The following is a 21,391-nucleotide window of genomic DNA, read 5'->3' as shown; positions in this document are numbered from 1 at the left end:
GAGGCGTTCTTTCTCTGTACTGGATGCCAGCAGAAGGAGAGGAAAATCAGTTAATGCAGCAGGGCCTCTTCAGTGTCTCATAAAAGCCCTGACAAAAAAATATGTTTGTTTTAATACTCTGCATTTGGCCAAACGTGAATAACGCATCTATCATCTTGTGTTGCGAGAGTGACTTGACACTGGGATCAGGCACCCCATGTCTCCGGGCTTTGAAAGAGGCAATAAATCAATCTTGGCAGTATTACTTACAATTAATTGTGCTTTAAAGTTTTACAGTGTGTTTATGATATGCAGTGCCTGGATGATTTATGTGGATGATGTGAATCACTCCCTCTAATTACTGTTGTTTTCCCAGCTTATATCCCATGCATGACCTCTCAGCTGAAGCTGCCAGAGCACTCAGAGCAGGTCCTGTCGCATCGGACAGACATTGGACAGGCTTACTCTCCAACAGTCTTAAAACTGTGTGAGAAAAATACACACATGGAGGAATGCACTACTCAGATATGCTGACAGACAAATACACGTACTTCAGAGAAAGAGCATGTGGCTCCCTGGAAATTTCTGGCAGAAATGCAAACTCCATATTGTCTGTGAAAAAATAAAATATCGGCCAAAAAATTATACACAGCTGTTTTAACATTTAGGATATGTCGCCATAAAACACTGCTAAAAGCAGTGTCTCAAGTGATGCAATTAACAGATAACAAGACATTCTGCAAGATGGGGGAAAGAATGCAATTTGAAAGCAAGCAGATCACAGTATGTCAGCGAGTTCATTTATCTGAACATAAAGCAGACAGGGAAGTAGTACTGTAACATTTAAATAACAACTCCTACTCAGTTCACAATGCTGTCCTTGTTTGACCCACATATTCAATCAGGAATATGTCACAAGATAAAGGCAACAAATCAGGATTCAATATGCAGAATGGCAAATACAGAGTCTAGCACAGAGGGTAATGGTAACATCCATGCTTCCACGGCAGTCTGTTGGGTTACATTTCATTCCCCCGTTGAGAACCATATTCTTTGAGTTTTCTCTGAGGACAAAGTATTTCAGTAAAATGATTCACCAAACCCACTGAAGGCACATTCACACGTACACTATATATCGCATGCTGTTTGTTATGTTTCAGAGCTTCGGGGAACTCATAACTCTTAAACACAGACGTGAATATGGCAACATACTTTACAGAGTACATCTGAGACTTGAAAAGGAAGCAAAACAAATGACAAAACACTTCCTCTTTTCCAGTGTTGCTCTGAAAAAAAAAAAAAAATCCACAACTGTGCATCACATAATGCACAATTCACGGGTCTAAAACCATGCACTCTATCTCAGATTTGGACCGCTTTCTTTGGCGCAAACTTAAAATGAACTGCTGTCTGTTGCAGAGTAAAACAGGTTAGTGTCTGGGAAAGAAAAAACAGAACTGAAAAGATCCACTTGAGGATTTTCCTGGCTCTGTCACTGTCAATTCCCTTGAAGAACCATTACTCTGTATGCAGAGACTCATGGGACTCTGGAGCTGGCTCAAGCCACCCTGCAATGCAGTCTGTTTTACATTATATGTTGAGGGTTATGGGGGAAAAAACATGTGTTCATGCTAGAAAGTCAAGTCAAATACTTTGTCCAGGGAAGTGACATCGGAGAAACATTTATACCTGCTGACGTAGCTACCAAGCCGTGCTCACTGAGGAAGACCACGGACTTACTTTATTCACTGTATATACAGTAAACTCTGAAACATGTTGCAAAGAGTCAGTGTTATTCTACTAGTTAAATTTTTTTAGGCATTTTTTAAGCAGTGCTTAGGATCTGCAAACAGAGTACATTGTCTGAGTGCTTGGATAGACGTTGCCAGTTTGACCCGAGGGTTCGAAAGAATAATGTGAGCACCTTGGCAGGGTTGAGGAAGCGAAAAAGTCCCACATGCATTTTCCAAAAGCAGCCCAACACAATCCAAATGGATCTGCGTGATTTAACGCCATTTCATTCAATGACCTTTAAGTCCTCAAAGAGAATTATCATATTATAGCATTCCAACATGCCCAATTTCCCAAAATACAGCTCAAGGCTTTTCCATTGTGACTCTGCTTTGTGTTGTGGTTTTGGGAGAAATACTTCAATAGTCCTGGCTGTGTTTCTTGTTTACTTCAGGTATTTAGAAATTTTCTGTCTCCCTTTTTGTCATTTTGCATCTGCCTTAGTCCAACTACTTGTCAGACAAGCATTACTGCAAAAGCCACAAACAAAAAAATGACCCCTTAGGAGTACACAGAATGGCTCATCATCACCCACTTATGGTCTGATGGCCCCTATGGCATGGATGCCATTAAAGAAGAGACAAAAAGGGTGAATGACCATGATTATCTCATCTGAGTACATTTTTTTGGTTGCATCTTTGTCACAGCTTTGATTTGAAAATATAAATTAAACTTGCAATTGGAAACCACTGGTGTGTGTGTTCTGCTTTCTCCTGCCAACCGACTGGCCATTTGTCTGTCTGGTTTTGATTTTAGGCAACACAGAAAACATTTGGAATGTACAAAAAGTTGTGGTGTTCAGATAGTGCTAAAGACCATAACTACTTTATCAGAAACATGTGGTTTAGCTCAGTACCATGCTATAATGGCATGATTGAGAAGGAGTTAAAATTGTGGTAACATCCACTTCGATATGACTCAAGAGAAGTCTTGAAAGTTCAGCGCTGTCTCATTCATGGGGAGCCCATTAACTATTCCAATATGTGTATCATGCAACTGGAATGATCTGATAGAAAGGGGCCTTTCTTCAGACATATGCTGTCATGAGTGGGCATGTATCACTGTATCCCTGCAGTTGCTGATGTTTCTATGGTTTCAATTTATCCACTGTAAACAACAGGAAGGAGACTTGTTGTAAAATGGAAAAACTACAGTGCACATGGCCAAAACAACCAAAACTTTAAAATGCACGGCCCAAGTCAGATAATTTAATAAAAGAAACCCTTTAAAAATCACATCTGTGGTCTTCTGTTTTTCCCCTTCAATGCTTGGATTAATTGAGACTCAAATGGTGGCACAAGCGACAGTGAGACAGTTAATTACCATGCTTTGTAATGAAGCAAATGGCAGACACTGTACCGTAAACTACAGTTATGAGCAACACCCTGCTGTACCAGACATAAAAGCAAACACAAATATCTAATTAAGCCATCATCTCTCCTCGCTTACACATTCTGTTGCTGAAGCTTCATTAATTGGTGGCCCGCACTACCGGTCAGCTTACAATCACTCTGATGATGTGGACAATTAGAGCCAGGAGGTAGTCATGGCTCATCGCATCTGTGCTAGTTGACACATCACATCTCATCTGGCTCAAAACAAATGTTCTGGAAATGCTGCTGTGACATCCATGGGCCCAGATATGGGATGTGTCCACGCAAAAATTCTCTTCATTGTTGAGACGGCTGCTAATAAGGAACTGTAGATGGGACACTAACAGTATGTTCAAATGCATGAAATACCTTGCACAACGGGGGGGTGGATTCTTGTTCATCAAAGCTGTAACCTTTTACTTTCCATAGGGAATAAATAATTATATACAACAAGGTGGAAAGGTAAAAAAAGAAAAAAAAAGAAAACACACACATCATGTCAACTAGAATCAGTGATTATTTCTACTTTCATCTCTGACTGTGGTGTCAAAGGCAAACATTTCCTTTTCACTGACAAGCTATGTAAATAATATCTTATAAAGTGACTTTGCCCTGCCAAAAAGCATTGTAGGGGTCCTTAGTTTCTTTTTACATAAAGTGGATAAACAGTGTTTTCATTCCACTTTTCACCATCTACCAAACATGCCAGACTGAGGTTAAATTATTTCAATGTTTTGTTTTCTCTCCTGCCACTTGAGTGAAGAATCACGAACAAAGCATAGCATGAACTGACACTAAAAAAGAAGACTATCTTAGCTGATTGTCTGAAACAATAAATATTTTGTTTTCCTGGTGCACTCTAAAACTCAACATCGCCTCGTACGCCTCTGATTTGTCATTGTATGTCTTTGCTCCTGCTACTCCAGATCCATTTTTACCTCCCAGGCTCACTGTCATAGCCCCAGAGACCTTGAAACAATAAAGCTAAGCTGATCCAAATGGTTAATTTTTCATGGCCTTACAGTTACATGAATTCAAATATAGGCAGAAGCTGTTCATTTATATTGCATTATCAAAAGGCTAGAAGAAGTGGTAAAAAAGAAGTGAAAACATATCAAATGGATCTAACTATGAACCTCCTGACCTCAAATTAGTGCCTGTAGCCCAAAGCAAAAGAGAGAGGAATAAGTGCGTGGCTTTGGGATAATTCAGCTGTGACTGACATGTGAGCTGTATGTGAGCTGTCACCTCAGTAACCAGCCAAGTCACACTTGGTGGTTGGTTACCAACAACTGGTGGCTGGCCGATCGCTAATTGTTTCATCTATGACTCATTGACAAAGAATCAGATCAGACCATGGCCATAAACTATTGCAAGTTTTACGTACAACCACATATAACACATGCACACTTGAACCAATGGTAAAGAGGCAACAAAAAAGACAGAATGCAAGGAGATCCTACTAAACACACACAGAAACACACGCATGCACGCACGCGCGCACGCACACACACACACACACACACACACATGAAAAGCACTGTGATGGACTTACAGCCTCTGATTTGGGTTTGACAACCTTCATGAATTCTCCTCTTGCCTCTGCCTCCATGACTTCTTTCATGGTTACTTTCCTGGTGTCCAGAAACTTCAGGTGGGGTAACTTGTGCAGAACAAAATACCTGTGAGGAAGCAACAATTCAGTTTTGACCGTATTGAGCTTTTGCCTAAAACGTTTTAACTAAACGTTCACCTTGTTGGCCTGTTCTGGTAAAAGAGACAACAGAGAATCTACGAAAGTGTGTAAACAATGATATACTAATCAAACTGGAACACATTCTAATATGTAAATGCATGCATCAATTAAACTTGAAAAGAGAAGATGTTTACTAAGATTTACTGGTGGTGTAAATTTGATGGTGATATTTTCTTGGATGTAATAACCTTCAAAGCCGATAAGAATAAATATGACATATAAATAGCATGAAAAGAGATACAACCCATGTGCCAGAGCTGTCATTCTGGCAGCATCACAGATATCTCTCTAAGCTTTCAGACATGCTCTGTCTTTCATTGGGAGGGAGAAAAACGTGAAATGATAATGGCTGAAATATGTGGGTGACAATAGATTCTTTCACAGTCAGGCAGGGCTAGAAGAACCATGTAACATTTTTGTCCATGTAACATTTTCAACACCTGAAGACTATAAGGAGGGCATGCCTGGATCAAAGTCAGACTGCTATGGAACAGAAATGATTTATATATATTAGGAAAGGAAAACACAGCAGATAATTTAAGAAAATAACTCAAGAAAAGACAATAGGAGCAGCACTGGAGAGCAAAAACAAATGATCAAAAACTAAAATACATCACTTAATCTTAAAAGACTCCTTGTTGTATTATCTAGCAATAATAACACAAAATAATGGTAAAATGACCTGTTCCTGACCCCTCACAAGAGCTCCACCTCTCAAATCTAAGAGGCCCCAATCCCATCTTGTATCTTCCACCCTATAAAAGGAGGAGTATTTCCATGATGAAATGTGAAGATGCCCTTGGGAGACATGTGGAGAGGTCATTCTCCATAGGTAACCTACCATCACAGGGTCAGAGCAGATGATAAGGTTCTGTCAGCCAGTTGGAATAAAGAGGGAGGATGGCAGAGCAGGTAGGGGGTATGAGGCCAGAAAGATGATGAAAAAGACACATTTATGTTATTTATTAATCTAAAACAAACAATTGGCTACACTTGCATGTAGTTTTGGAGATAACTCACATAATCTCAAGTCAGAAAAATAAGTCAGTAATATTTCCTGCTGCTTCCACAATGCTTGTCAAGAGAACTGTCAAATTTGTTGTTTGTGAAAAAACAAAATATTTCTGAGACAGTGAACATGAAACATTCCTAATGATATTTTCATGTTTTTAGTAAAAAAACAACAACAAAAATTTACTCCATTTTTTTGAAAATTTTATTAACAGTTTTGTACTATATTCAACCTGCAAATTTCAACCAAATAATAAGACCAAATAAAAAGTGCACAAGTTTTCCCTTGCACATTTGTTCTGTTGCCCTGCTCCCCATTTACTCTGAAAAAATAAGATGACCGCAGCACATCACAGGTTATTTGCAGGTTTGTCATTAGCTTGAAACAAGTATCAAATTATGTAACGTTTTCCAAAAGTCATCCTAGACATTGGCGTACATTTAAAGTACACTTAGGTTAAAGTTTCTGTCTATAAAAATATTAATAAATGAATGTATCCATAAAATTGTCTTACCAATCAATGATTCTACTTGGAAGATACGATAAAAGATGTAAATTGACATTTAAAGATACTGTGGATAATTACTCTGTTGCTGCAAGTTAACTTAAAGATTGAGTGAATACTAAGTGTAGCTGGTAGTTATGGTATCAATGCAGTGCATTGATCAACCAAATAAAGAGATTTGAAAAACTGATCATTTTCCATAAGCTAAGCAGTTAAAATGTCACAAATATTTTTGTTAATTATTAGTCATCAAGCAGGCTGAAAACACAGAGATTGAAGTACACCTACTGTGACAACTTTTGTGAGTTTTCTAAGAGAAGGTGTCTAAAAAGCTCAATACAACAAAATAAATTACTATCTTGAACATACAGTAGGATATTACACCTTTGACTGACTGAGTTGATGTCGTACAATGAACAACCGCTGACCAAACACTTATTCAACCAAGAATAGGACAAGATCTAACCTCTCCATAGAAAAAAGACAACAATAATATGTTTCTATGTCATTGCACTAATTGGGGCACCAATGCAATGCACCAGAGTATTTCACTTGAGAGAGTGGGACCTCCTGAGGCGTATGGCTGGGTATTTATTGCTCAAGGCCAGGGCTGTCATGACCTGCACATAGTCTAACCTTGTCAGACATGAAATCTGCATCGTGCTCAAATTGATGTTTTACTATGTGACAGATTATGAATATTACATTACAGGACCCAAGACAGTGTCAGTCAAAACAGAACAGCTTTCCTAACCAGTAAGATAAGCATGTGAGCAGGGTGGAGGGTGGGGAGGGGGGTGAGAAAGGGAGGGGGAGACAAAAAGAGAGGATTATTCAAGAAAGGCATGGGTGGTAAATGATTAATAGCTAACACAGAGTCAGAAACAAGCACTTAGGGCTAAAACAGACAAAAGAGAGTATGCTTTTCTCCTTTTATCGCATTTCATGTAAAGGACCCTGACAAATGGTGGTCATATTGCATGACTTGAAGCCTTGCTTGATGTTTAATGCATCATCTGCTCCGGTAAGGCAGGGTAGTAAACACTCATTTGTGGCGGTGACTAGTCACACATGAAATCCATTTTGCAAACTGGAGTGTAGAGGGGCCAGTCGACAACGCTTTTAGAGTGATGTGGTTCAATCCACAGTCTGCTTGTGAAATGTAGGGGGCTGGATGTTAAAAAAAAGGAACATTACCAAAACCCATTACTTACAAAAAGCTGTCACTCTGAATAGTTGAGTAGAAAAACTGTCTGACGGCAAATATATAAACACACACACACACACACACACACACACACACACACACACACACACACACACACACACACACACACACACACACACACACACACACACACACACACACACACACACACACACAAACACAAACACACACACAGAGCATTATCTCTATCTTTTGGCTGGGGAAACATCTATTCTTTTCTATTTACTTATTTATATATTCAAGTGATAACTGACCGGTATCGCTGGTAGTCATCCTCATCCTTATCCAAGCTGACCAGCTGATTGGGGCAGGCCTCATTTCCCAACAGGCTTAGGTAGCCCAGTGACGGGGTCACGTCAGCCAAGTGTTCCAGCAGGCCCTCAATATCAGTCAGGTGTCAAAGGGCGAATGTCAAGGACTTAGCACTGTTAATTACATTAGCATTTACTACCCGCACAGCATCTCCCAAACTTGTCTACACTAAAACACTTCACTGTCAAATTTACCGTGGTGCTCAAAGGGGCTAGTCACTGGCTTTGTGTGACTGGGCAGACAGAGGGGCAATTTAAGGTGCAAGCTTTGGCATATCGTAGTGACACAATTTGGCTGCTACTCGCTCCCTTTCTTTCGATTTCTTTCATTTCCTAGGTGGCTGGGTGCAGAACAGTGACAAAATGATTGATGCCCTGTGGTTCAAACAGTCCGTGCTTCCCAGAGCCATGCTCTGGAAAACTTTTGCAAAACGTGGAAAAAACAAACAGCCCCTAAAGCAGCCACATTCATCACTAATACATTCACTTGGAAAAGTGAGCCCCAAAGTGTCAAAATACAACTGCGCTAATGCAGTGCTCGAGCTTTAAAATGGCACTGTGCCACGGCAGGATGTACATAATTGGCCTATTAGCATGTGCCGACCACTTCACAACCGAACTCAGCACACAGTCCCAAACGCACACTTCAAGGAGTCCTAGTTTTAATGTTGACTATGGAAATGTGTTTGAATGTGTAAGAGAGCGAACATCATTACCCAGTAGGATCAGCATAACTAGAGAAAAAGAGGACACATTGCCAAATCTGTTCTGAAGCTTAGAGGAGATGTTCACATACTTTGACTGATCATAAACAACCTGCAAATGTGTCTGTGTCTTGAATTTATGATGGCTGTGATGAGATTTGGTTTTAATGGGTTCATTTTTGGTGGTAAAATACATTGTGCTGACAAAATTTATATAAAAGAGAGGTGAAGAAAATGACACAACTGATGTGAAAAACCTATAATTGATAAAATAATTGATATGGCCACACAGCAAATACATGATATCACAATAAATCTTCATTATTGGGATTTATTTTTTTATCCAACACTTTATTCTCTTTGAAAAAAAAGGAAGTAATTTATGCTGACTCTAAAATCTGATTCCACTAGAGGTCTCTGTGGTTCGAAAACTATTCCTACATTGGCCTCTGTCACAGCTTCTGGCTTCAGGTTCTTCTACTCTGTTTTGCAATACTCAGTCCTCACTGCAAAAACATGACATTAAAAACTGTTTCTTTGAAAAAAGGGAGGTTGTGATAAAAAATGAATAATAAAATGCAAATTCTGACATCAATGCCTATAACCTATGTCTACATAGCAGGCTGCAAATCAAAATGAAAAAGAGGCTGTGGAATTAGTTTAAAGGATATTTTGTTCTTATTAAGCGTCAGGGTGTGGAGGTTGGGTAACCTCGGCAAGCTGAGGTCATTTCCAAGCAGATTGTTGTCAGCGACCAGCTCTTCCAGCTCGGTGAACATTTTGAGACCCGTCAGTGACCTGCAATGATAAGGCAACAGGAAAAGTGTTATGACTGTAAATCTGGTTGGCCGTTATTGTGCAGAAATAAATATTTCAGCCTCTTTCTTTCATACACTGGGAGGATATGGGTCTGGGCCTGTCAGGAAAGTGAATGACAAAAATTAGTGGTGCTGAGCTCCCCTGGCATGGTGAGGCATCCTTCAGCGGTTGGCAGGATGAGGGATGGGGGTCACTTGTGAGTAGCCAGGATTCAAAACAAAAGGCTTCAGAAATGCAGCGGGCAGGATGAATTTGTCAATGTCTTGTGCCTTGAGGCACCCAGTTTCGCCTGACCCTAACCCTCCATTCCCAAGACAAATCACTCTGTCACAGTTCACCTTCACTCCCCAGACACAAATTTAACTTGTCATCCATCATTTTCACAGAGGAACTGGAATACACTTGCAATCACAGATGGATTTGAAGGGAAACTTTTTCTTTTTTGCAACTGTGCCACGCGAGAGGGTAGCGTTGGGATTTTAGCTTCAAAGCATGTGTTTGGAATTCTGCCTTTCTGCTCCTTTTTATGATGCATTGCGGAGTGAGGTGAAGGGTCATCTCAAGTATTTCCCTCTTGCAGACATGTGCATTCACACATGTAGAATAGAAACGATGGAGGGTGGTGTCAGGAGTTATGTTAAGGCCCTGCAAAGTTCAAGTCGTGGAGGGTGCACAAAGGCAATTTCTGTGATGTCTTATCCATCACGCTGTCAAAATGCCACTTTAGTGTTCTGGACTTCATTGATATCTGAATTTCCCAAATGTGCATGGAAGCTTTGTCTGAAGGACTTCTGGGCGGAAAAGAAACAAATAAACTTTCAGCTGCATCAGCTACAAGACAACTTCAAGTATTTACACAGGATGCATGGTCACAGATTGATGTTGTTATTCAGAGTGCAGCTTGCACACCTTTAGTAATTGATGAATAAGCTGTTATTTGTGACAATGTCCAGCTTTTAGACATCAGATTTCATCAGATTTTACAATGCAGAGAGGAGAGATTTCTCTAAAGACCTACAGGTGTCAAACAACTTCATGGCTGGATATATATCTGGCACAGAGGAACAAATCTGATAAATGTGTCCATCACCACTGATGATGCACCCTCCATGTCAGTAAAAAGAAACAGTAGCAGCAGTGACTTGAAATAAAGAAAGAAAATGACCTCATCACCTCCTCTCACTGTCTTCATGTGCTTCAAACCCATAAAACGGTGTGAAAATGTTCAGAAAACAGTGATAAATTTAAATATGTTGTAACTAACTAAATAACTAAAACATCAACTTTCTCAGGGTATGTAGAGCACATTGGCATTACTAGCAGTAAAACTATAAAGGACATTTTTTCAAAAAGATAATGCATGTGAATGAACAAATGAGGGGTAAAATAATTTAGCTCTCTTTTGGGGATGTTACATTTTATAGACTGAGATGAATGCATTTAAAATAAAGATGAAAAGTGTAGTGTGTTGATTTTCTTGTAGAAAAAAAAAGATTTCATCAGTCCGGAAAACAAGTGCAAGCACATATTTATAAGTGCCTAACATCGGGACACAGTCCCTACTTTTAAAACACCCATTTGAAGGCCCATAATGGCAGCAACCTGAACTACATAGCAAAATCTTGTTATTTCCGCAGGCGGGAAACAACAAAAAGCAACACATTTCATAGACATCAAAATTGCTGGAATCACACTTGATACCAATAACAGCTGACAGCACCTTGCCAGTGTGCTGGCAAAATCACTTGCTGACAAACCTCTAATCAGGTCTGATTGATGCATTGGTCAGATGGATGTATGGAGAGATGTGCTAGAGCTCCGATGTTCTACTCACTATTTCCCCTCAAGATGCTTCTTATTCAAGAAAAAGAAAGACCAATTCATGTTCAAAACTTAATATCTTAATCTCTCTGCAGTGGCTATAACCCCACCATTATCATTTGATATTATTGAATAAATTATTATTATTAATTAGCCTTTCCACACTTTTTGGAAAAAAGAATATTGTACACCTTGGATCATTATGATAATTGTTAAAACTTTAAAAAAGTATTAATTTCATAATATTGTAGGGGTGATACTGGGTAGCACAAACACGATTCAAACACAAAACGTTCATTTTCTCAAGCAGTTACTGTGTTTGTATTGACAGCAGTGTAACATTCAAATGAGGCAGACGTAGAATCTTTGTCTTAATCTGTAGATGAGTGCAACGTAGCGACTCACTGAATATCTCCAGTTGTAACTGCATGTTATGCTGTGTGTGTGTGTGTGTGTGTGTGTGTGTGTGTGTGTGTGTGTGTGTGTGTGTGTGTGTGTGTGTGTGTGTGTGTGTGTGTGTGTGTGTGTGTGTGTGAGTGTGTGTGTGTGTGTGTGTGTGTGAGATGGGCTGCAGTCCTGTGGGTTATGTTATTAGCTGCTCGGTTAAAGGGAGCCTTGTGGCACAGGAGGGAGCCTTATTAATTGTTGTTTTCATGTCACCACTGCTGCGTGCACTGGCTGATTTAATCAGTTAAATTCACAGCCAGGGGAGAGCCACTGACTCCAATCCAGCATTAACTACAGTGCAGGGATTGAACATCTAATACGCTCCAGCTTTCCATGCTCCCTTTGCAGATTTACATAGCAGGTTTCATAATTTTTCATAAGATTTCTTTATTTAATACGTGCCTTGTAAACTTACAAAGTTTAAGCACTGCAGTAAAAATACAGCTTTTACTTTTAACTAAATGAATCAGCAGAATTGACTGATTATCCGGTAAACGGCAGAACAGGAAAACATAAGCAAAATATTTTTTTCAGCTACTACGCACAAAATTTTTTTTTTTTTTTTTTTTTTTAAATACAATTCCTCTCATTCAAAAAAATGCTGAAATACTAGATATAATGAAAAAGAGATAACAAAACATATATGGAAAATAAATAAATATAATGCATCATCTCATGGTACATATTTAGAAAGATATGATTTGTACAGAAGCATGAGATCAAACACATTTTCTCAACTCTCTAACTAGCTGGAGAGGGGGTGTTGGTGGTAGTTTTAACGAGGTGAACCGCAGAAACCTCTCCTTGTTAACATAATTATGATCAGCCTCATTGTCAGAGCTAATTCCTCACATGGACCGTCTTTACGCTTTGACTACCACTTAGCCCGTGTAAGCGTCACCATCATACATCATAGGGCCCCGGGTGCATCAGGGTGTGTGCTTCTAGGCTTGCATAAGTAGCACATGTTAAAATCTTTATTATCTGCTAAGATCCTGTCTGCTGAACACAGACTGCATACACTAATAATCAGCTCGAGCAGAGTGTTGGCACAGGAAGCAAAGTAGGATGTGAGAAAGCAGAAAAGGACATTGGAAAGGAGACACTGACTCAGAGAGCTGCCCTACCAGATCAATACACTAATACTAATGCAGACATAGTGATTGATAAACCACCGCTGACAACAGAGGGAAGAAAACTCTCAAACATTATTGGCTAAAATGTCAGTCACTCCTGCCAATGGTGTGCGCCGGTGTCATGTCACATATCCTCAACCATCTCGTGAAAAATTGGAGCTCTGGCTCTTTTACATGTGTCACAAAGTCTCCCTTATGTCAGCAGCTTTGAAATTGTCACTAAATGAGTACCAGGCTGTGATTTTTAGAAACTCCATAAGATGATGGGGTATATGCAGAGTTTGCCGAAGCCATACTGTTTATTACAGAGCTATGATGTGGAACAACCTCAAAGCTGTCTCTCTCACTAAAAGTATGGCGCCAAAAGATCACAGAGGCTACATCCAAAAAGCTAGCACTGTACCAGGGAAAAAAGTTTTGGAGTCAAATATTTATCAAAACGCTCTTTCTTTTACACACACACACACACACACACACACACACACACACACACACACACACACACACACACACAAACACACACACACACACACACTGGACAATCCTTGCAGATGCACTCCACAGTTGAAGGGACAATTTCTTTTAAAGGATCACAGTGCAGAAAAGCAAAGCGATGTTATTTTAAATAGAGAGCCACAGCTGCAGTGTGACAGTCACAACAGCATCCTCTTCAGAAGGCAACAGATTAATGTTTGACGAATTGACAATACTGCAACCATGATGGCCTTCATATGTGCATAATGGACTATTCAGGGAAAATTTCAGATTGCCTGCCAGGATAAAGTACTGTTATGAATGGGGAAAAAAACTGGACCTTGGAAACCCCGTATGTGGACTGGCTTTAATAAACTTAATAAAAAATGGTGCATAGAGGAGAGCTGGTCTGTGAGTGAGGAAACAGACAGGAGAGGCATTCGGCTTAAAATAGTCTAGAAATATTCTGGTTCTGGTGGTTCTTGCCACTATGTAAACTGCAAAATATCACTGTTTATGTTTATGTTTATGCGTGATTCAATTAAAGATCTATATTCACAATTTTTCTCATCTGTAAAGAATCCAAGTAATGCCTAAAAGATATTTACTTCCCAAATCCACTTCTTTTAATCATCCTCTCTTAATAGTAGTTATACAGTGACTTACTGTTGATTGACAATATTTAAACTAAAAGGAATAGAAAGGGGAAATGAAGCACTGAAGGGCAGATGAGAAGTTCTGTTTTGCAGGGTATTATCATGGTAGTGGTTGTGAAAAGTGCAACATGATGAAAACAACTGTATTTCATCACGCTAACCCATGATAGAAACATAAATAAACATCAAAAATACCAAAATAATTCAACAGGATTACTTCATGGTAAATACGATGACATTATTTGTAAAGGAAATTAATGCCCTGCAACCCCTCAAGCCCCCAAATATCCATCCCACCACCTCCACACGGTGCTGATCAGGTCTATTCTAGCGCGCTTCCTTCCAGCTATGTTTTATGGTCTGTAGACATCTCTATACATGCATTTCTGATGGCAATGGCGAATTAGTCATTATCTGTCTCCACGTCCCCCACAGCTCTGCCTTTCTCACCCCCCTTATGCCTCACATTCAGACAACCACTGCTCAGGGTGGCACTTCTCTCTGTTTTACCAGGCCTCAGGTGGCAGCCATTTAAAGATCACACGTCCAGGACTCACAGCTCTCCCTCAATGCATGTCAATTCACACATGAGAAGGGGATTACACATCTCTTACTAGGCAGCTGCAAATTACTATTAATGGTGATGCAAATCATTAGAGTATGTTTGAAGCTGCCGGAAAATCTCTTCCTTATGTGGGTTCACACTTAATCAGTTTAGAATACTGTGAGTGCTCACTCATGACAGCGTATGTGTAAAAGCTACAAAGCTGTCAATTGGAGGTGGCACGTCAGATTTAACTTTACACAGTCTTACATCATTTTAAAAACAAAAATATATTTTTTTCAGAGCAAAAAACAAATTCGGGCAAAAAGAAATCTGTGAGTAACCTAATTAGCAAAGTTCCTTGTTGATGAAGAAGTTAAATATCACGGCTCATTATTTCATGCTTTATGAGTTTATTATGGGAGAAGCGCATATTAAATTGTTCAGGTTGTCTGCACCATGGTGAGTCTGTCGAACGTTTAAAGCCAGCTCCTGTGTGTTTGAATGATAATACTGCTGCGGATCCTGCGGTGCCTGAGTTTTGGTCTACTCCTGTGGATATTCCTGCAGAGTGTGTGAGGTTAATATTCTTTCTCAATTTCATTAGCGCTGGCAGAAGGGCTGAGAGTACTCCAAATCAGATGGGGACTGATTCTGCAAATTCTGCCTCACCCGCACCCACACCCACACCCACACCCACACAGAGAATCAGGGCCAGACAAAAATCAAAACTTCTGTTTGATAAATGACCCTGGATCAATCGGAGCCAAGGGATAAGGACTTGACAGACGCTCCTGTTAGGCCCAACCTCATAAGCCCTTGCTTGACCCTGGTTTGGCCTGGGATGAATTCTAAGCTCCAACATTGACACAGTTCATAGGTAAACGGGAGCTGCTTCATTCCCAGTGAAGAAAATAATGGAGAGAACACATGAATGTAACTTTTAAAGATTCAGCAAGTGAGGTTAGTAACACAGCCAGACAGAATGACGACACATTACACTACAGTGCTAAATTGTACACGAAAACGCTGAATGCAAGGGAGGACAGCAGCACGCTGAGGAAGCCAAATTCCTTTGGAGCCATTGAATATTCTCCCCTTGTAGTGTCTTGCCTGTGCTTACTGTGTGGCCGTGACTTTTGTGAATCTTTGTATTAAAAGATTAGTTGTCTATCCACATGACAAACACCCTCCTCTCTCAGTGAGCGGGAGCTGAAAATCAATTCACTGATGGCACGTCAGTCACTGAGGACATCAAAGCAGCGCAAACAAGCTCACGTAAGCTCTCATGCATGCTGCACAGTCAGGCTCATACATCTTTAAGTGTGCATAATAGTGTAGAATTACAATGACAGGGTCAATCAGCCGGTGTATCTTGTGATAAGTGTGCCTCCCATTAAACAATGACTTGGATGGAATAAAGTAATGCACAAAGCTATATTCTATAAATTTGGGTAAAGCATGCAGATATGTAGCTAAAAAAGAACTTATCCTTGCAATAAAATAAAGGAACCATTAAATAATAGATGCTGTGAGGAAGAATCCCTCCGCACCCTGTCTGCTTGTATGCTCTGTCATTACAGTGTTCAGGCTGAGTGCTTGTCAACATTACCCTGAGAGGGGGAGCCATCCCGCATTACGTTTGAGTGAGTTCAACTGTCAACTGCCAGCCATTTGTATGCCTCAGCATCCACCTAATAGCAAATAATCACTACCCCACGCTCTCTTCATGGCAAATGATCAATGTTGTCTTGAAGTCTGATGGATGACCCTGCCACAGTGATGTCCAGGCATGCATTAAAAACCACCTCTATGACATGCCTGTCAGACTGACACACACACACACATCACGTGTGTGTGTGCACACTGCTGAAACTGAGGAATACACGTGTGCATACAAAGGAGAAAACAAATGAAGTGAAGTAAAGCTGTGATTCACTCCAACAGCAACAGAAGATAAGATGATTTCTTAATATTAGTGGAGAATTTTATAATATGATGGGACCTGTGGTGTGATTGGTAGACAGCATTACTGGAGGTAGACTGCTCAAGTACCACCTGGGATGCCTATTTTCCTCCTCTCACCCACTCTCACTCCTCCCCTCTCCAACACACAAATAGCTCCATATTACCCCTCAGTGTTCAGATTAAAATGCACAGCACCACAATCTTTGATCTCCCACTTGCTGACACAAATCCTTTCAAGCCTCAACATTTTCCTGCAAAGGTAATTAGTGCTAATTAAAAAGTTTCGAAAGCAGTCTACAGCTGCTGATGTTGGCGCCGCCGCCGCTGCAGCCGCCGCTGCCACTGCTGCTGGTGCTCAGGCACGCCCTCCATCAGATCGCCCATCTACCCCCTCTGCAGGTTTTTGCGGATGCGTGTGTCAGCTGCGCTCTTGCTACTTTCCTGTGAAGGATCCCGTAATCAGATGACACCAATCAGCCTAGAACGCTTTTAGAAGCGGGATGAAATCTGGGAGCCCAGTGAGGGGTCTAACCGGTGGTTCTTCCTCCCTGACAAACCTGTGCTCTGCAGGAGGAATATGTAATCACGTGTAAGAAATACAAATCCCACAAATAGAACAGGTGTAGTCTTTAATTGGGATATCCTAACTTGGGGTGGGGGGGTGGGGGTGCTTGTAAACATCGAGTAATTAACTTGATAATGGCCTTGATTTGCTGGAAGCATCTTTGCAGAGAAGTGTATCATTCAGTAGGAGTGATTGGCATAAGGATAAAATAAAGCAATCAGATTCTCATGGCATAATGAGATTGACGCAGTTCCTGTTTGGTGTAATTCTAATTATTTGAGATAAAGATTTAATGTAAATATAACAGTGATATCATTCATTCACTAGCCTGCCTTATTGCTTTCACCAAGCCTTTATTATGATATAATTATCTGCCTTCCTAGTATATTATTAAGTGGCTTGCTGAGTGTCAGGTACAGGGGCGTCTCAAAAATGACACGCAAACACAAAAAAGCAACATCGTTCCACAGTGTTTCAAGAAGATAATTACATAATCTCAGCTCGGAAAGTAAGAATTAAAGTGATAATTAGACAAGTATTCCTGTCATTTAAAGTTGAAATGCATGTGTTTTTTTTCCTTGGTGACACAGTGCTTGTCAGTTTTCTATTTAAGATAATTATATTGATCATGCAAAATCATCAGAACTACGTCAGTATAGCTGTGCATAATACAAAGATACATGTTTATTGGATAGCTCAAAACACTACCCACTGAAAACTGGAAGCACTTTAGAACAAGTTATCAGATCCCGTAGCTGTCTTAGCTCTAATAAGCCTATAAATAGGCTTGATGATTGACATGTAGCTGCTGCAGAAAAAGCAGAGTATCAACAAAGTTATTGATTTGACCTTTGCTATTGCTTCTTAGCTCATTGTTGTTGATTTTGTCTAGACTTACACCTCAGGAAGATATAACAGAATATGTCACAGTTTGAAATTAAATTCCATCATATTAATTTAAATGTTATATCTTCAGTGACATCTTAGTCATTGCGTAATTGGCACTGGATGTACATATTTATCATTCAGCTACAGACACTCAAGGAAACTGACAGATAAGTTACTTTGATGGAATGACAGTCAAATGTGGGGGGAAAAAAAGAACCACACATCACCTGTCACACTGTCAGTTACGTTTTTTCTCACAATATACGCATAAATGCACATGATTAGAAAGAGCAAAACTGTAGGCTGGAATCAGTGCTTTTTCTGTTGAAGAGTGTAAATAATGGTATCTGATCTGAGAAAAAGAAAAAAAACAAAAACATCAGGAGTAGTTGGAAGAAAGTGCTAATGATGCTAAAGTAGGACCCTGACACTTAAAATCATCTATATCAGATACAGACATTTTTGTGTACTGTTCTGTGGAATAATGACACAAATCTTAAACTTTTCTAGAATACTGATTAAAAATGTTTGAGAATGAAAGAAATGAAGCTGATGCTAAAATGAAGACTCGACAAAGAAGTAAGGTTTGCTGCTTTGCTTTCTTGGAAACTTGAAGAGTGCAGAGCGCATAATGGATCCCACCAAAGTATCAGCAATCTAATAAGAAAACTTCTTGTCATTTGTTGAGGAAGGTGAAGCTTCTGTGTCATTGGAGCTTCCTGAAAGGCAGTGATCTTAAGTTTATTGATGAGAAGCCATGACAACATTTCAGTTGGATATGAAACCCAGTGATATTGCAGAATTGCAGATCTTCGCTCATGAAGAACGGGCAAAGTATGTTTGGCTAAGCATCATATTTCAAAAGCCAAATGGCTTCTACCACTCTGTCTGTATTTGTTTTTGTTGATGCTGCAAATATGATGAAGGTGTGAAGTCTTTTGAAATAATATATTTGAAAAGAAAATAAACTAAATAAATAAAAATAAAATATTCGTAGCAGGTACCTGCATGTAGACACTTGCAATTATATAATATTGATGATTTTGATACCATTCTACTCGGTAATTTTGTCAGTCAGCAATTTGTGTTACTTGAAGATAATATGTGTAATACAGTGTGTGTAATATCTATTGGACTATTTTTGTTCTATTTTGATTTGGTAATTGTAAATAGCTGATGAATGTTATGCTGTGTTTTGAGAATAATGTAATATATAATGGGACCGGTGTTCCCACTAAGCTGCGCGTGTGCGCACTTGCACACTGCTCGCACATTGTTAGCGCACAAGAAAATTTATGCAGCGCACAAAATACATATTAAGTAATATCTAATATTAGACCTAATCTAATTAATGAGACCACTAATATTGTTTTCTGTGCCATTTTGCATTGTAACTCAGTCAGTGACAGGTGTCCAGCCAATGATGCGATCATTTTTGAGAAAAAGCAAGAAGCAGATGAAGCCATTAACCTGGACAAAGTGTACAATCACGCAAAAAAATAATGCAAAATGCAGATTTGTGCATATTCCAATGACATTTATGAAGATTTTTTAATTATGGATATTACTCATTAAAAGCTGTTACTACTAGATAATTTATGGGTAGTAGAAATGCTAATAAATAATAGTACTGTAATTTGATATTTTACAGATCCAGAGTTACAGGAATTTATTCTTTATCACAAGCAACAGCACACGTCATTGTGTAAAATGTGAATATTTTAATGTGAACAAAATGTTATGTCTGAAAGGTGTATATGTGTCAGGTGTATATTTCTTCCAGAACCAGGCCACAACTGGACCTCACCTAGGCCAAAGCAGGACCCTCACATATAACATACTACACATCTCATGAAGAACAAGATTCATGTCTTTTTGTTTTTAAGTGGGCCAAATCACTTACATTAAAAGTAAACAAATGAAAATTGCTGCTGTAATTTGATTCTTTTAAATAGCCATGTAACTTGCTATGATCCAAGGTTTTGAACAAGTGTGATACTTTTGTGTGGCCAGTGTTCAAATCCGATGTTGCTCATAGAGGTCCCTCAAGGCGGTTAGGAAGCTTGTGCGTTTGCCCAAACACACGAAAAATTAGAGGGAACATTGAATTGAATGGGACAGAGATATTTTTGTTCCCTACTGTATAGTACTGTATATACATGTTATATTGGAAAATAAATACATTAATTTTAAAGATCTATAAAAATGGAGAAGCTGTGAGATGTAAAAATCTATCGAATTTAAAAGCATAAGACACTGGCGTTCAGACAACCTTGTTAAACAAGTCTCTGAAAATGGCCTTATTGCAGTTGTTTTACATGGTGAAGCCTAGATACCCATAGAAAGCCAAATCCTAGCTCCCCCCCAGGAATATGAGAATAAGCCTCACCCTCTCTCACTTACTCCCCCCCCACTGTCTCCTACCAACAAGTCTGTGTGTCTTACCACTGGTCCATGCCTTTTACAGACTGAGGCTCATTAAAGAAGGCAAGTTGAGTCAAATCTTTCTCTAATTCAGCAGAGCTGAATTGCTGTCAACATCATTAACCATCATCTCTCCAACTCACTTCAGGACTTATGAAGTGTTCTTTATTGTGTAATGATCCAGATCTCTTCTCCAAATCGCACCTTTTCAAAGGCTCTGGAGAACATACCACCCAAGCAGCTGGCTGACATGCTATAGGACCAGATTAAATATGGCTCCATTATTACGTTCCTTTTTTATGCTTATATAGACCCAGCATGTCATCCTGTGTTTCAGCTTGCAGATACGTTTCCTCAGGAGGAAAGAAGAAGAGAGTTCAGTTGACCTAAAGGAGCTAAGCGGAGAAAAGGATAGCAGTTTCAAACACATGTCCATGTGGAGCCATATACAGTGCGCCCTCCTGCCTTTGTGCATTAAAGCTCGCGACTTCACCTAATCGCATATTTTTGGGAGGCAGTCACGTGATACCGTACGCGCAATCTATTGGCTGACGGCATGAGTCTTGGACATACGTAAGACAAAAGCTTTAAACAGTTGATAAGTGCGGGAAAAGGTAATACAGATAGAAGGTGGTTTAATATCAGTATGGGGAGAGTCATAAACATTTAAATTACCACAAATAATAGGATAAATAGTTCGTAGCTCTATCGTGGAATTTGTTAATCGCTTGTAGTTCCTGGAATGCATACTCGCAAAGAACGAAGGGCACACTGTATTCTTCCAACAGTGAATCATTTCAATTGCGTTCGCTGCATCACAAGGCATCATTTCTGCCAATAACAATCTTCCCTGCATATCTGTTTTAACAATGTTCACTGATCTCATGAGACCATTGGTCAGGCTGCCTCCATGTCTAATTACAGTGAGAGCTGCCCTGCTTGTCATGCTAGATGTCCTCTGAGCCTTTCTTAAGAGAAGCCTCCTTTGTG

The 21,391-nt window shown here is 39.6% G+C and overlaps 1 protein-coding gene across 1 annotated transcript in view; it reads right to left on the bottom strand.

Moving 5' to 3' along the window:
- The window catches only part of lrmda (leucine rich melanocyte differentiation associated), a 215,657-nt gene that overhangs the window by 58,413 nt on the left and 135,853 nt on the right, over nucleotides 1-21,391 (bottom strand). The window contains exons 3-5 of the mRNA XM_068327441.1: nucleotides 9,331-9,457; nucleotides 7,899-8,038; nucleotides 4,699-4,825 (exon numbers count right to left, since the gene is read on the bottom strand). Coding sequence (XP_068183542.1) covers nucleotides 4,699-4,825; nucleotides 7,899-8,038; nucleotides 9,331-9,457 — 394 coding nt within the window. The remainder of the gene's footprint in view (nucleotides 1-4,698; nucleotides 4,826-7,898; nucleotides 8,039-9,330; nucleotides 9,458-21,391) is intronic.

This window comes from Antennarius striatus, chromosome 11 (assembly GCF_040054535.1).
Source record: "Antennarius striatus isolate MH-2024 chromosome 11, ASM4005453v1, whole genome shotgun sequence".
In the NCBI taxonomy this organism is placed as follows: domain Eukaryota; kingdom Metazoa; phylum Chordata; class Actinopteri; order Lophiiformes; family Antennariidae; genus Antennarius; species Antennarius striatus.
Note: the sequence above shows the minus strand (reverse complement) of the source record. Positions and strands in the feature narration are given on the sequence as shown.